Here is a 15,697-nt window from a genome sequence, read left to right on the forward strand (position 1 = left end):
GCACAGACATTTATATTTAACCACTTATTGCTGCTGGCTTTCTATCGAGCATCCTGTAAGGCATCAGGTCCAGCTGGCATTAGACATAAGAACATGCAGCGGGCAGCGCCACCCCGTGGGGCGAGGCAAGCACTCCATGACGGTTACCCGTTAGTCTGGGGTTACGTAATATTCTCTTAAACATTTACAAATCACATTCCTGCAAAATCCCACAAAACCGATTGACTGCAGCCAGAGGAATACGAAATCTGCTCATCCTAAGCCTCCTGATTCATGAACAGAAAGCCAGAACCACAGTGCAAACTGACACACAGGACAGATTTTACTCTGCAAACCAGATTTGCACGGCATTCAGAAGTTAGGGATAACGGGGTGAGAACTGCTACAGATTATGAGAGCAAAAAAACATGAAAAAAATAAATCTGAATATTTAAAGTTTGCAAATTTTATGTCTCTGCGGTAATCAGCACGGACGTGAGAGCAAACATCAGCTTTAGTGGCGTGTGTGTGAATATCGCAGGCCAGTGAGATATAGAACAATCAATGCCATATACGGTTTCTTTTTTGGGGGTGGGGATTCTTTGCATACAGCCTGCAGTGTAAAGAATAGAGGTTTCATCTGCATGCTTAGTAAACTACAGGGAATTACAGATTAGAAGAAGATGTAGCGCCTACTAACAGAAGGGAGATATAAACTATAGGGAATTACAGCCTACTAACAGAAGGAAGGATCATGTTGATCGGAAGGGGAAGCTGAGGGCAGCGGCCCCTGCTGGACATATAGGGTATGACATAGCGCACAATCAAATTTATTGTGAACAGCAAACGAGAGGATGTCCAATGCAATTGCGCCTTCTACTATGACCCTAGCATGGTAAGAGCCAAGGTTACCTATAAGTGCCATAAGTTATGCCAATTATTGATCAATCACCATGAAGGAGCACTGCAATTAAGACATTTCCTCTAAATTACACAACATCGGGGATAAAAGACGCCAATGATCTGATAATTATCATGTGCACTCATCGCCTTACGGAGGGAAATCTCATTACTTTCTTCCTGCTTTTGCACAAAAAAGATCTCCTTTTTATAACTAAACATCCTCCACTAAGCAGGTCCTGGTAAATTCTGTATCTGTAGCTAAGGCCGGGCAGCCCGCCTTCAATTAGATCACCCTTTCATACAAGAGCACGATGCATCATCTGATTCTACGGCTATATGATAAAACCATGGCTGTTGGCAGCCACCACTAGGGGGAGCTCACATATACAGATCAACATTTCTACTATTAAATGCAATACAACAGCTGTGAGCACTAAGCTCCCTCTAGTGGAGAATATGTCCTATAGCAGCTACACCAGATTAAGCATGTGCTGACAGTAAGGTGCTAGGACGGGCATGAACTGCTGCTGGCACCTACAAGCCTTGCGATTGACCACACGCAAGTTGAGAAATTAAGCTGACCCATTATGCAGGTTATGGGGGGGGGGGGGCACTGATGTTAACCAATGAACACAATATTAATTCAGGTCTTCAGCCATCTTTATTCTGCCACATTAAAAAGCGGGCACACAATCTAAATCACACACATGCAGCTGTAGTGTGGGACGCTGGCATTGCTGTTAGTAGTCAACCAGAAGGCATGCAAGTACCCTGTGGAGGAGAGTCGTGAGAGCAGAGGATGAATGGAAGAAAGCACTTGGCCTTGTGGGCCCTGGGAGGAATGGGTGAAGAACCTTCACGGAAATATACAGACAGGGAAGAAAAGAGACGAGGTGCAGAAAGTTAGGAGATCGGAGGACAACTGCTCAGGAAGAAATACTGCAGGACCCAGCCGGCCACAGAAAGTAGTCCCTGTAGTTGAAAAAGCCAAAAGTGACCGATAATGGAGATTGTAGATACAATAGTATAGGACAGCAAGAGGCTTGTGCATTGTGCAAATATGAGATAACCACTAAATGATGGAGATCTAAGCTTCAGCTGTGGTCACAATCCAGCAGGAAGGGATCAATTACAGGATCAGCATTCACAAAGTGACTGTAGGTTCTATGTAGGTGTATATACCAAGAGTAATAAATATGTAACAAAAAAGCAACTATAATACTGTTCTAATGTACAAGAATATAACTACCGGTACTATAATACTGCTCCTATGTACAAGAATATAACTACTATAATACTGCTCCTATGTACAAGAATATAACTACTATAATACTGCCTCCTATGTACAAGAATATAACTACTATAATACTGCTCCTATGTACAAGAATATAACTACTATAATACTGCCTCGTATGTACAAGAATATAACTACTATAATACTGCTCCTATGTACAAGAATATAACTACTATAATACTGCTCCTATGTACAAGAATATAACTACTAGAATACTGCTTCTATGTACATGAATATAACTACTATAATACTGCTCCTATGTACAAGAATATACCTACTATAATACTGCTCCTATGTACAAGAATATAACTACTATAATACTGCTCCTATGTACAAGAATATAACTACTATAATACTGCTCCTATGTACAAGAATATAACTACTATAATACTGCTCCTATGTACAAGAATATAACTACTATAATACTGCCTCCTATGTACAAGAATATAACTACTATAATACTGCCTCTTATGTACAAGAATATAACTACTATAATACTGCTCCTATGTACAAGAATATACCTACTATAATACTGCTCCTATGTACAAGAATATAACTACTATAATACTGCTCCTATGTACAAGAATATAACTGCTATAATACTGCTCCCATTTACAAGAATGTAGCTATAATAATACTGCTACTATTTACAAGAATGTAGCTATAATAATACTGCTACTATGTACAAGAATATAACTACTATAATATTGCCTCCTATGTACAAGAATATAACGACTATAATACTGCTTCCTATGTACAGGAATATAACTACTATAATACTGCTCCTATGTACAAGAATATAACTGCTATAATACTGCTCCCATTTACAAGAATGTAGCTATAATAATACTGCTACTATTTACAAGAATGTAGCTATAATAATACTGCTACTATGTACAAGAATATAACTACTATAATATTGCCTCCTATGTACAAGAATATAACGACTATAATACTGCTCCTATGTACAAGAATATAACTACTATATTACTGCCTCCTATGTACAAGAACATAACTACTATAATACTGCTCCTATGTACAAGAATATAACTACTATAATACTGCCTCCTATGTACAAGAACATAACTACTATAATACTGCTCCTATGTACAAGAATATAACTACTATAATACTGCCTCCTATGTACAAGAACATAACTACTATAATACTGCTCCTATGTACAAGAATATAACTACTATAATACTGCTCCTATGTACAAGAATATAACTACTATAATACTGCTCCTATGTACAAGAATATAACTACTATAATACTGCTCCAATGTACAAGAATATAGCTACTATAATACTGCCTCCTATGTACAAGAATATAACTACTATAATACTGCTCCTCTGTACAAGAATATAACTACTATAATACTGCCTCCTATGTACAGGAATATAACTACTATAATACTGCTCCTATGTACAAGGATATAACTACTATAATACTGCCTCCTATGTACAAGGATATAACTACTATAATACTGCCTCCTATGTACAAGAATATAACTACTATAATACTGCTCATATGTACAAGAATATAACTACTATAATACTGCTCCTGCGTACAAGAATATAACTACTATAATACTGCCTCCTATGTACAAGACTATAACTACTATAATACTGCCATCTATGTACAGGAATATAACTACTATAATACTGCTCCTATGTACAAGAATATAACTACTATAATACTGTCTACTATGTACAAGAATATAACTACTATAATACTGCTCCTATGTACAAGAATATAACTACTATAATACTGCCTCCTATGTACAAGAATATAACTACTATAATACTGCCTCCTATGTACAAGAATATAACTACTATAATACTACTCCTATGTACAAGAATATAACTACTATAATACTGCCTCCTATGTACAAGAATATAACTACTATAATACTGCCTCCTATGTACAGGAATATAACTACTATAATACTGTCTCCTATGTACAAGAATATAACTACTATAATACTGCCTCCTGTGTACAAGAATATAACTACTATAATGCTGCCTGTTGTGTACCCGTCTCACCCACGGACAACTTGGTCCTGAATGAATATATACTAGATTTGGATATATGACAGAATCACGGGGTTATCCGGTTGATTTCGATATTTCTCTCAGTGTTTCGCTTTCAAGTAACAGTAGAACAAGGGGTTTCCTGAGACCAGAATAGAATAGTGGGGGGAACAATGGCCGTCCGTGGGTGGGAGTTACTCATCAGATTGGAATGTATGGCAGTGGTAAGTTCTGCTGTCTACGTAATGTCGGCAAGCAGATACTGAACACAGTAATGGCGCAGTAGACTGGCAATACTCTGAGACAGGCGGGGGGTCAGATATCGGGGGCCGTTCAGCTCTGTACTATCACAACAGATGCCGGAAACGCGTTTATTCTATTGAGTTTCATAAAATATGAAATACAAAGCCTGCAAAATTGTACTGGTATAGTAGAAAATCCACAGGGTACAAACCAATCTCCACCACAAGGGGGCAGTCTACACCCGGACATAAGAATATCCCTTTCTGAACACGTTTATCTTCTAGATATTATAATAAATAGACCGATCATTTCGGAGAGATACACATTCCACATAGAAAGCCACCGAGATACAAGCCTACGAATAACTGAAGGATGCGTCCAGGAACAGACGAAGGAACATCTAGAGCTGGCATCAGCAACCTCTGGCCCTCCACTTCTATGGTAGTTACAAGAACAGCTGAGCAAGCATGCATACTGGGAGTTGTAGTTACACAGCAGCTGGAGTGCCGAAGGTTACTGACCCCTGATCTAGAGGCTCATCTTATCTTTGCCAAGATACACAATAAAAGTGAAACTCTTCTGCAAATAGTCCTACATGTCTAAGCACTATGTGTGTGCCTCTATGACGGCAGACTACTACTACTAGAGAGTGCAGGCTGAACCTGCAGAGGCCATTGTGGTCAGAGCGCGTTCGATATCTGAGGACACAGAGCGCGTTCGATATCTGAGGACACAGAGCGCGTTCGATATCTGAGGACACAGAGCGCGTTCGATATCTGAGGACACAGAGCGCGTTCGATATCTGAGGACACAGAGCGCGTTCGATATCTGAGGACACAGAGCGCGTTCGATATCTGAGGACACAGAGCGCGTTCGATATCTGAGGACACAGAGCGCGTTCGATATCTGAGGACACAGAGCGCGTTCGATATCTGAGGACACAGAGCGCGTTCGATATCTGAGGACACAGAGCGCGTTCGATATCTGAGGACACAGAGCGCGTTCGATATCTGAGGACACAGAGCGCGTTCGATATCTGAGGACACAGAGCGCGTTCGATATCTGAGGACACAGAGCGCGTTCGATATCTGAGGACACAGAGCGCGTTCGATATCTGAGGACACAGAGCGCGTTCGATATCTGAGGACACAGAGCGCGTTCGATATCTGAGGACACAGAGCGCGTTCGATATCTGAGGACACAGAGCGCGTTCGATATCTGAGGACACAGAGCGCGTTCGATATCTGAGGACACTTGTGAGCTGCGTCACCCCCCCCCCCCCCCCCCAAAAAATAAAAATAAATAAAAACAGCTTGGTAGGTGAGGTTGGGCCACAGGCGAGTGGGATAGAGAGCATGAAAGCAGAATTGAGTACGAGTGTGAAGCTTCACGGGCAACACCCACTGAGCTCTGAAACTGCAGCTCCACAAGCAGCGACCACCTACTGAGCTGTGAACTTGCAGTTCCACAAGTAGGAAACACTCACCGAGCTATGAAACTGCAGCTCCACATGCAGAGAACACCCACTGAGCTGTGAACCTGCAGCTCCACAAGCCGTAACCACCTACTGAGCTATGAAACTACAAGCTCTAAAGTCAAGGAACACCCACTGAGCTTGGTACCTGCATCTCCATGAGCAGAGAATACCCACTGAGCTTGGTACCTGCATCTCCATGAGCAGAGAACACCCACTGAGCTTGGTACCTGCATCTCCATGAGCAGAGAACACCCACTGAGCTTGGTACCTGCATCTCCATGAGCAGAGAACACCCACTGAGCTTGGTACCTGCATCTCCATGAGCAGAGAACACCCACTGAGCTTGGTACCTGCATCTCCATGAGCAGAGAATACCCACTGAGCTTGGTACCTGCATCTCCATGAGCAGAGAACACCCACTGAGCTTGGTACCTGCATCTCCATGAGCAGAGAACACCCATTGAGCTTGGTACCTGCATCTCCATGAGCAGAGAACACCCACTGAGCTGAAGTTCCACAAGCAGACATATGGAAAAAAAAAGTGGGTTTCAAAAATAAAAAATATCAACCAACAACATACAGCAGTCTGAACCTCTCCCACTGCGCACACACACAGAAAAAAAAATTATTTTTTCCTCCTACGCTTTAAAGGGGTCCTCAAGGATTATAAAACCATGGGAGTTGTCCACACCTGCATGAGCTGCAATACCACAAACGACCCATGGACAGGGTGGAGCCATTTCTGGAACACAGCCATGGTCTACTTCTCGCAGGTGGCATCTGCTTTTGAGCCGATTTCAGTCCAGGACTAGGAGAATCTGACAGTCTTCTTAAAGGGATGTTTACAGGTAATCTCGGCCTCCATGATTACTCAAATCATAAGAACCTTCAAAGACGCCATGTATTGTACAGCTGAAGAGGCTTGATGGGTTACTAACACTTGTGTGGACCAAACATGTCCAGGACAGCTGTCACTCCCTGGACTTGGAAGCTCAGACAAAACATTCCTCAGGAGGGGGCGACAGTGAGCACAGCAGGAAATCTGTGCTGCACCCTGAGGCACGGTGACCGCCACAACCTGATGAAGGGAGTGTGGTTACTGCACCTTCCTGGGGATGGACGAGGCATCAGACGGCGGCCGGTTACCTCTGGAGCAGACGTGCAGTCACTTCCATGTTTACGTGCTGGGCTTGTGGCCTCTTCGCATTCCAGTAACTGAGGGCAGGAAGCAGCGAGTTCCCGGTGAGGGCCCATTAATGAGGTGGCAGCCAGGATGAGACAAGGGGCTCATTGATGAGGAGGCACAGAGCTCCTGTTCACAGCTGGAGACAGACCGGGCACTGTACCTCGCTCACTAGACAGAAGGTATTCAGGAGGAGGCTGTGAATCTGGGCCGAGACCCACTGACTGCTGAGAGGGTCAACACTACCCCAGCTCTGCAACCCATGGGATCAAACTGTGCAGAGTGATGTGGGGTCCGCTAATTGTCACTCTGCCCTTGCTGGGGTTAAACAGGGTGACATGTTAATGTTTACAGCTAGGTGACAGAGCGGGGGCAGAAGGGGAGGGGGGCCAAAGCGACAGAGCGGGGGCAGAAGGGGAGGGGGGCCAAAGCGACAGAGCAGGGGCAGAAGGGGAGGGGGGCCAAAGCGACAGAGCGGGCGCAGAAGGGGAGGGGGGCCAAAGCGACAGAGCGGGCGCAGAAGGGGAGGGGGGCCAAAGCGACAGAGCGGGCGCAGAAGGGGAGGGGGGCCAAAGCGACAGAGCGGGCGCAGAAGGGGAGGGGGGCCAAAGCGACAGAGCGGGCGCAGAAGGGGAGGGGGGCCAAAGCGACAGAGCGGGCGCAGAAGGGGAGGGGGGCCAAAGCGACAGAGCGGGCGCAGAAGGGGAGGGGGGCCAAAGCGACAGAGCGGGCGCAGAAGAAGGGGGGGGGGCCAAAGTGACAGAGCGGGACAGAAGGGGGGGGGGAAGGCCAAAACGACAGAGCGGGCGCAGAAGGGGGTGACATCATTCCTGATGGAAAAGTCGGCTTCCTGCCCTGTGTTTACATCTGAGAGGACACGGCGTGCCCACTCCCTGCGCACCAGTGACTGCTGATGCTTTCCATGCCCCAGGACTGTCACATCATTCCTCCAGTCTCAAGGATCGGCCTCTTGCGGACGAGAGCCGGACAAGCGCCGTTAACCGTTTAGCTGCCAGCAGCACTGTAAGAGTTAAGCCTCGTGCACTTGAGGACAACCTCACAATCATCTCATTCACACGACACATCCAAATCCTCGGTGGCAGACACGTTGGCTGAACATGGTCTGGTCGGGCCCCAGAAAAGTGCGACACGACCGCCTGGGATCCGAGACTGCAATGTTGCATTGCCAAAACCGCACTTAATAACGGAGAATGTGGCTGCACCGATATCCAGCAGGTCTGGATTTCCGCGGCTGAGTCGTCGGATCTTACATGTCACAACTTGACCACATTCCTTATGATTGGATGCAATGTAGCAGCGCGACACAGGACTGCGGGAAAACCGGCTGAGTGATCTGGACAGACTCTCCACCAGCAAGTGGCTTTACATAGGACTGCTGGCTTCACCTATGGCATTATCCGAGTCCTCATGAATCACAAGCAGTGGAACCGTTGAGAGTTAAATGACGACTTCCCATGCACACGTCTATGGATGGGGGGGGGGGCGTCACCTCCGTCCTGTCCGCTCATCAGTCATCACTAATTCATCTGGACTCCTAATACTTCTGATGGAAGACCCCCCTGCCCCTTACCTGAGACGGAGACGGGGTGAGCCCTTACGCCGTGCTTCTCGTTGTTGGCTAGCCTGTAAGAGAGAGGGTGGTATCTGTGAATGGTGCACATTCTTCATGGTCACTGAGCCTCTGCATTGATCATAGGCACGGGCTACGTTCTGTAATTAGCAGGGCTGATCCATTCTGCACTTCGTCAGAGGGGGAGGAGGAGGATGGAATGCACAGAGATGGAAGGGGAGAGCATTCTAATGGCTCCCCCTACTGGATGAAAAATCTAAAAAAATTAATAGTCACACAAAACATGTGCTCAGACGTGTGGTCAGAGGCAGGAGGCGCTCCTGCAGCAGCGATCCGAGCAGATGAGATCATCGGCCAGAGCCTCCTCCCTACGTCAGACAGTAAAAGCAAAACTGAAAGGAGAACTCCACCTAAAAACAATGCCATCCATACCCCACAGACACCAGTCAGAGGAGCAGACGGAGTCCTACACAACGCATCTCTAGGGTGCAATGAACGGTGCAAATGTTTGTGTCCTGTAAAGAGGAGCCAACCCCGACATCAGGAGATTAAAAAAAGAGGATTTATATGTTCGGCTTTTGAAAGGTTTATAAATTGTGAAGAATGTGCAGAATTAAACGTGGACGGAATTACTTACTTTGGTATCGATGGCAAAGCTCGTTCTCCTTCTGTATAAAGACAAGAAAAAGATCATTATACAATATAAACGGCAAATATACAGGAAGTCACATAAGAGATCTATACAAGAAGTTCCGTCACTGTGTAAATATATTACCTATCCTGTACTAATCCTGAGTTACATCCTGTATTATACTCCAGAGCTGCGCTCACTATTCTGCTGGTGGAGTCACTGTGTACATACATTACTTATCCTGTACTGACCCTGATTACATCCTGTATTATACTCCAGAGCTGCACTCACTATTCTGCTGGTGCAGTCACTGTGTACATACATTACTTATCCTGTACTGATCCTGAGTTACATCCTGTATTATACTCCAGAGCTGCACTCACTATTCTGCTGGTGCAGTCACTGTGTACATACATTACTTATCCTGTACTGATCCTGAGTTACATCCTGTATTATACTCCAGAGCTGTACTCACTATTCTGCTGGTGCAGTCACTGTGTACATACATTACTTTTCCTGTACTGATCCTGAGTTACATCCTGTCTTATACTCCAGAGCTGCACTCACTATTCTGCTGGTGCAGTCACTGTGTACATACATTACATTACTTATCCTGTACTGATCCTGGGTTACATCCTGTATTATACTCCAGAGCTGCACTCACTATTCTGCTGGTGCAGTCACTGTGTACATACAAGAACTTGTCATTCAGTTCTCTAGTAAAACAGGACAGCCTGCTGGTGAGGTCGGGTATGGGCAGTCACCCATCTCTTCCATTACAGCTCTGCAGCTTTCTTTTATGCAGTGACTAACCTCCGCAGTCACCCAGCTTTCCTGTAGGCCTGCCCAGTCAGTGACATCATAACCTACAGCTAGGCTCTAGGAAGGCTGGGTCTGGGATGTCACCCGGTATTGTCCATTATCAGGCATATCCCGAGCTCTCCGTACAGTGCACATCTATACGCTGAGCAGCACACATTACCCCTCATGTCACAGACCCCCAGAGCAGCGCTCACCCATCTGAAGCCTGATCTAGCGATTCCCTGGAATGAGAAGCTCAGATTCCTTCTAGACTCAGACATGTAAGACGTGCAAAATAAGGAGGAGATCACTGAACAGTTTACACTAGTCTACAGAGAAATCAAAAGACTGGCGGAAGAGGGCGGCATCGGGCGAGGCAGGGGAGATGGCGGCAGAAGGCGACGCTGACAGGTGCAACCCTCACAGCAGAGCACCCTGCACAGATTGCCCTCCGTGCCCACCAGACCTAATAAGAGGCATCAGTGTGACCTCTGCCATCTCTAAGGGTCTGCATCTGCCACTGCTGATGAGCCGTTAGCCTCAGGGCGGCGTTCTTCTCTGGCTTAGGGTGCACACTAATGTGCGACAGCCGCGCGAAAGACGTGGAACCAGCCGCGTGCAAGCCCCATCATGGATGCGGACCCACTGACTTCAATGAGTCTGCGATCTGCAAGTTGCGGCCCAAGATAGGACACGTACATCTTTATCTGTGCAGGGGCCCGGAAGGCCACGGAAACACATGGCCACGGGTCGGTGCCACAACAGATAGGACATGTCCTCAGACTCATTGGAGTCGGTGGGTACGCACCACGATGCAGGATGCACGCGGCCGTCACACAGTGAATGCACCCTAATAGAGGGGAGCTGGCACTCTCTTTCATATGCCAGGTAAAACCTGCTGACTACCGCCATTACAGTTCATTTACTGCCTGTCACCCAGCTTTCCACAGCCCCTGATCGGCAGGTACATATGTATTGCATCGGGTCACTATCTTCCCTGTGCTCTGTCAGTGTGTCAGTTTTCACTGCAGTTCTGGAGTTCTATACCTGAACCCGGAAGCTCAGGATGAAGAGGGCCATCGATTCCTCCCCGGATAGGAAAGTCTAAGAGTGGAATCATGGGAAGACACATGGAAAAAAAATAAAACGGTAAGATGAATGGTTTTATGCAGTTCTTAGTCGGCCATGCTGCTTCTAGATAAGAACAATGAGGCCTCCTGGAGGAGCACATAGACTTAGTGTTAGTATCAGCGATGCAGTCTCTGCCTGTGCAAGTGTCAGTCTTTACTGCCCTCTGGAGTTCTATACATGAGCCAGGAAGAGCAATGCTTAGAGGAGAGTGACATGGATACGATAGGATTAATACCACACATTATACTGCGCCGTCACCATGTTACTCTCCGCCCTAACACCTCAAAATACGAAGAGGCAAAAGCAGCCGCCAAAACCTTAAATCTATACATGTGTACGGTGCAAACACTACATCTCGCTCAGTGCACTGCCGCATGCGCTGGACTCTACAGACCCCGATACAGCAGGGGGAGGCAAGGACATGCAGAAGAGAAGAACGCAGCTCTGGATGTGGCGCCCTGCATTCTGGGATACCGCCTCACAATACACAACATGGCACAGGCAAAGCACCACAGCAGGGCATGCTCCGTTACAGACACCGAGCCAGGGAGAAAGCAGCAGGCAGGAGATTTGATGCAGCTTTGGATACAACTAGAGACCAGCAGTAGACACCCCCCCCCCCTTCATTATTTGTAGAAATGTGGTGGACCCCATGCATTGATTGACAGCTTAGGATGACCCCCCCCCCCATCGTCCCACCCTGGAGCCCGTCACTTCATCCAGCCAACAGTTAGATAAACGGGCGCCACCCGAGGGGCCACGACTGCAGGGCGTCCATAGGTGTGAAAACCGCTCAATACTCGGTGGGAAGAGAATCCACACTCACTAAAAGCTTCAGGATCAATAAGAGTCAGGGCCGGGCACGCCCGCTGCTCACATTACTCCGCCATTAACGGGATTCCCAGGACGACACTGAAACATTAGACGCACGTGACGTAGCATTCAATACCCACCGGCCTCGCCAGATGGAATATGAATGGGGGAGGGGGTGTCACTTATTTGCTGTCCACATGGCATGTTCTGCTCTTCTGACCTCCGCCAAAGCAGCTGTGCTGAAACTACAACTCCCAGCATGCACACTTGCTTGGCCGTACTTTGATCTCCAACAGAAGTTAAAAGACAATGGGAATTGTCAAACCGAATTTTTCCGTCTGAATATGGTGCATGCGGATTGCGTCCGGACTGAATGCTGCCTCATTCACTTCAATCAATCATACTCCTGTGATCCGTTTTTCATGCATCATCTCTGCGTTCAGGAAAAATCGCAGCACGTTCTATATTGTGCGTTTTTCACGCAGCCCTGGCTCCATAGAAATGAATGGGGCCTCAGTGAAAACCAGAAGGCATACGGATGCGATGCGATTTCAGTGATGGTTGCTGGTGTCCGCAAAACACTTACGGACGTGTGAATGGACCCTTACAGTGCTATATCTTTTTTCCATAACTCGGACAACCCCTTTAAGCTCACCTTGTATAGTTGTACACAGGTAAAGGCAAGAGGTCGGTGCATCCAGTGTCGTCTGATTCTTGGGCCCCCAGGAGGGATGTAGAGCAATGACAACAGGAGAGGCGTTAGGGGGAATTCACACGCACAATGAGGACACTTCTTCGGCGCAACTATACGACCACGAGGATGTAGCATTAAACCTCTATTTATTTTTTAAGGATGACAACGCGTTTCGGAGTGACAGATTTTTTTTCCAAGATCCTAGCCGTGCAGCGCATATGAAGCACTCCTGGAATTTCATCCTCCGGTTTTGACAATACAGACTTGAAAAAGCAGCTCTGTCGCTCCGAAACGCGTTGTCATCCTTCAAAAAAATAAAAAATAAAAATAAAGAATTTAATGCTACATCCTCGTGGTCGCATAGTTGCGCCGAAGAAGCGTCCTCGTTGTGCGTGTGAATTCCCACTAACCCTCTCCTGTTGTAACTGAAATTAATAGGAAGCGTTAAAAAAAAAATATATATATATATGCTCCGAACGTGTAGAATTTGCTTGGATCCCTGCCGAAAATGCCATTTTGTACTAAGTATACACGCATTGTTTTTGGAGATTCCTCCCCCAAATTGAAAAAAAATAATTGGGTATTTTGAATTTTGTAGCCGGATTTTCAAAACCCGTCATGTGAACATACCCTTACAGTTACGGGAGCGCCGGAGGTTGCCGATTCCTGCTCTATAGGATAATCTATTAAAAACTACCACGTTTCCAGCCAACACCTGGTCCACAGTTTATGAAGAGACGTGGAAGCCGGGGTTTCGGCGCCATATTCATTACGGAGCTCTTTTGGTGGATGACTTTGCATCCTGCCGTCGCGCTCTCGTACATCAGATTCCCGTCACATTCCCTGCTGGCTCCGCGTTCACCTTCTCTCGCTTTCTGGCATCTCACAAGGAAGTCTAATTACGATGTAAATTAGTTCCCTGAAGCTGAGGGTCACCTTCTGCTCCTGACAACTGTCACCCATCGGACGACTCAGTACTGCCGCACATAAGGCTCAGTATACAAACCAGGATCATCATGAAACCCTCCAGTACCTCAATGCCAGGTTGGCTCCTCCATGGATAAAACGCGTGTTAGTTAAGCTGACCTAGCCTAGCTAAGGCGAGTTCAGATGTCTGCAGCACCCAGAACGACCACTGAAATCAGCATAGGGTGGTCCGGGTGGTGCTGCTGTAACGTGGTTGCTAAAATGACACCAATCTAAACTGGTATTAGATCACACGTGTAGGAAAAGCCACCACTACCTTGTCCACACCCAACACACATGGAGGAGACCAAGGCTCGCACGTCTAGAGAGGTCCTTAGTCAAAGCTTTTTAGTCATCAGTATCAACCAGCATTTAAAAGGGCTGCCCCCACAACACTCCTCAGAAGGAGGACACCCGAGAGGAAGAGGAAACCACAAAAGCTGACGCTAACGTCACCTACATCATAGTCATTGTCCATGACGACAACAAAAATAAATGAAGTGTTTTCCAAGATTTTTTTTTTTAACCGATGAATTATCCTCTGAATAGGTCATTGGTATCTGATCAGTAGGAGTCCGACACCGGGGACCCCCGCAGATCAGCTGTTAGAGAAGGCAGCGGTCCTCCTGTGAGCTTACCTGGCACAGCGCCAAACATTGTAGAGTGGCCACGCTTGGTATTACAGCTCACTTGGATGGGACCGAGCTGCCTCCAGGCCACGTGATCGATGAACGTGCCGTCACCATCTTTGAAATAGTTGCAAGAAGTCACCGGCGCTCCTGTGGGCAACGCAGCCTTCTCAAACAGCTGATCTGCAGGGGTCCCGGGTGTCGGACCCCCCACCGATCAGATACTGATGACCTATACTGAGGAAAGGTCATCAGTTTAAAAAAACTAACCAAAAAACTAAAACTTGGAAACCTCCTTTAACTGATGCTACGGATTCAGCTTCTCTAACCACTGGAGACCAGATTGCAGAGCGGCAGAAGCCATGTTACATGCATGCTATTAGAATAGCCACCATTTATCTGACACAAACACCCTCCCGTCTTAAGAGACATGGGGGGGAAGGGGGGGGGGCCCATGATGTCCAAATGCTCCATCATGGGTTGTAATGAAACTCCTCCTTTAACAGACATGTAAAAGCTGCCCACTGACGCGTTTCGCACATTATCTTATAATACGAGGTCTTTTTCACCCAGTTTGAGATTTGCAGATAGGTTTGCGGTTTAACAGCTGAGGGTTTGCAACAGTTGTATCCAGACTAGACATTTATGGCAGCAGCACAATCCTCATGGACTAGTTTGTTACAATGTATCAGTGCAGCTTAGAACCTAGCCTGCTGAGCTCGCAGAGGGTTCTCCAGACTAGACGATTTCTCGCAGACCCCTCAGCGGTGTTGGTTTAATGGTTTGCTCGTTTCCTTCTAAACCATCCTATAGGACAGGCGTGCAGTATCACTCAGCAAGCAGATGCATCTCTAGTATCCACCACCATGCTAAATAATATGCATCTCCACACAGCAGATAATCACTGAGAGCGGCTGGACAGGAGGCGATTACAAGCGCTCTCACGTCTCCTGGAGGAAGCTGCGGCATACAAAGCTCAGCGGGCTGCAGAACGGAACCAGGAGAATGGGAATATGCCGCACCCCTCGCCTGCCGACTGCCGCTCCCCTGCACACAAGCAGATTCAATTTACCTTTCTGCGGCCGGATAATGAAGGACTCGGAGGCTCCATGGACAAGACGACAGTATCCATCTATCAAGTCGGCCATGTTCTCCGCGATGGTGAGGGAGGGGGCTGTCACAGTGAGAGGCTGAGAGGGGACATCAACAACAGGGGTATCATTGTTACTACTGCGTCTGACATATCCCTTCCCCCTTCAATCTGACAGTGATGGCTCAAATCTACAGAGCGAGTGGTGAAGATTTCTAGCAACAGGCAGCAAGCAGAGA

The 15,697-nt window shown here is 46.8% G+C and overlaps 1 protein-coding gene across 11 annotated transcripts in view; it reads right to left on the bottom strand.

Annotated features, from left to right (window-relative positions):
- Positions 1-15,697, bottom strand: part of PTK2 (protein tyrosine kinase 2) — a 451,150-nt gene that overhangs the window by 57,455 nt on the left and 377,998 nt on the right. For 8 of the 11 annotated variants that reach the window (XM_044292786.1, XM_044292783.1, XM_044292785.1 and 5 more), the window contains 4 exons: positions 15,441-15,558; positions 11,183-11,239; positions 9,341-9,371; positions 8,704-8,756 (listed from right to left, as the gene is read on the bottom strand). In XM_044292786.1, coding sequence (XP_044148721.1) covers positions 8,704-8,756; positions 9,341-9,371; positions 11,183-11,239; positions 15,441-15,558 — 259 coding nt within the window. Of the gene's footprint in view, positions 1-1,652; positions 1,719-8,703; positions 8,757-9,340; positions 9,372-11,182; positions 11,240-15,440; positions 15,559-15,697 lie in introns of those variants that run through there. The other 3 variants (XM_044292780.1, XM_044292779.1, XM_044292788.1) reach the window with 2 other exon arrangements.

The sequence above is a fragment of the Bufo gargarizans genome, chromosome 5 (assembly GCF_014858855.1).
Source record: "Bufo gargarizans isolate SCDJY-AF-19 chromosome 5, ASM1485885v1, whole genome shotgun sequence".
Lineage (NCBI taxonomy): Eukaryota > Metazoa > Chordata > Amphibia > Anura > Bufonidae > Bufo > Bufo gargarizans.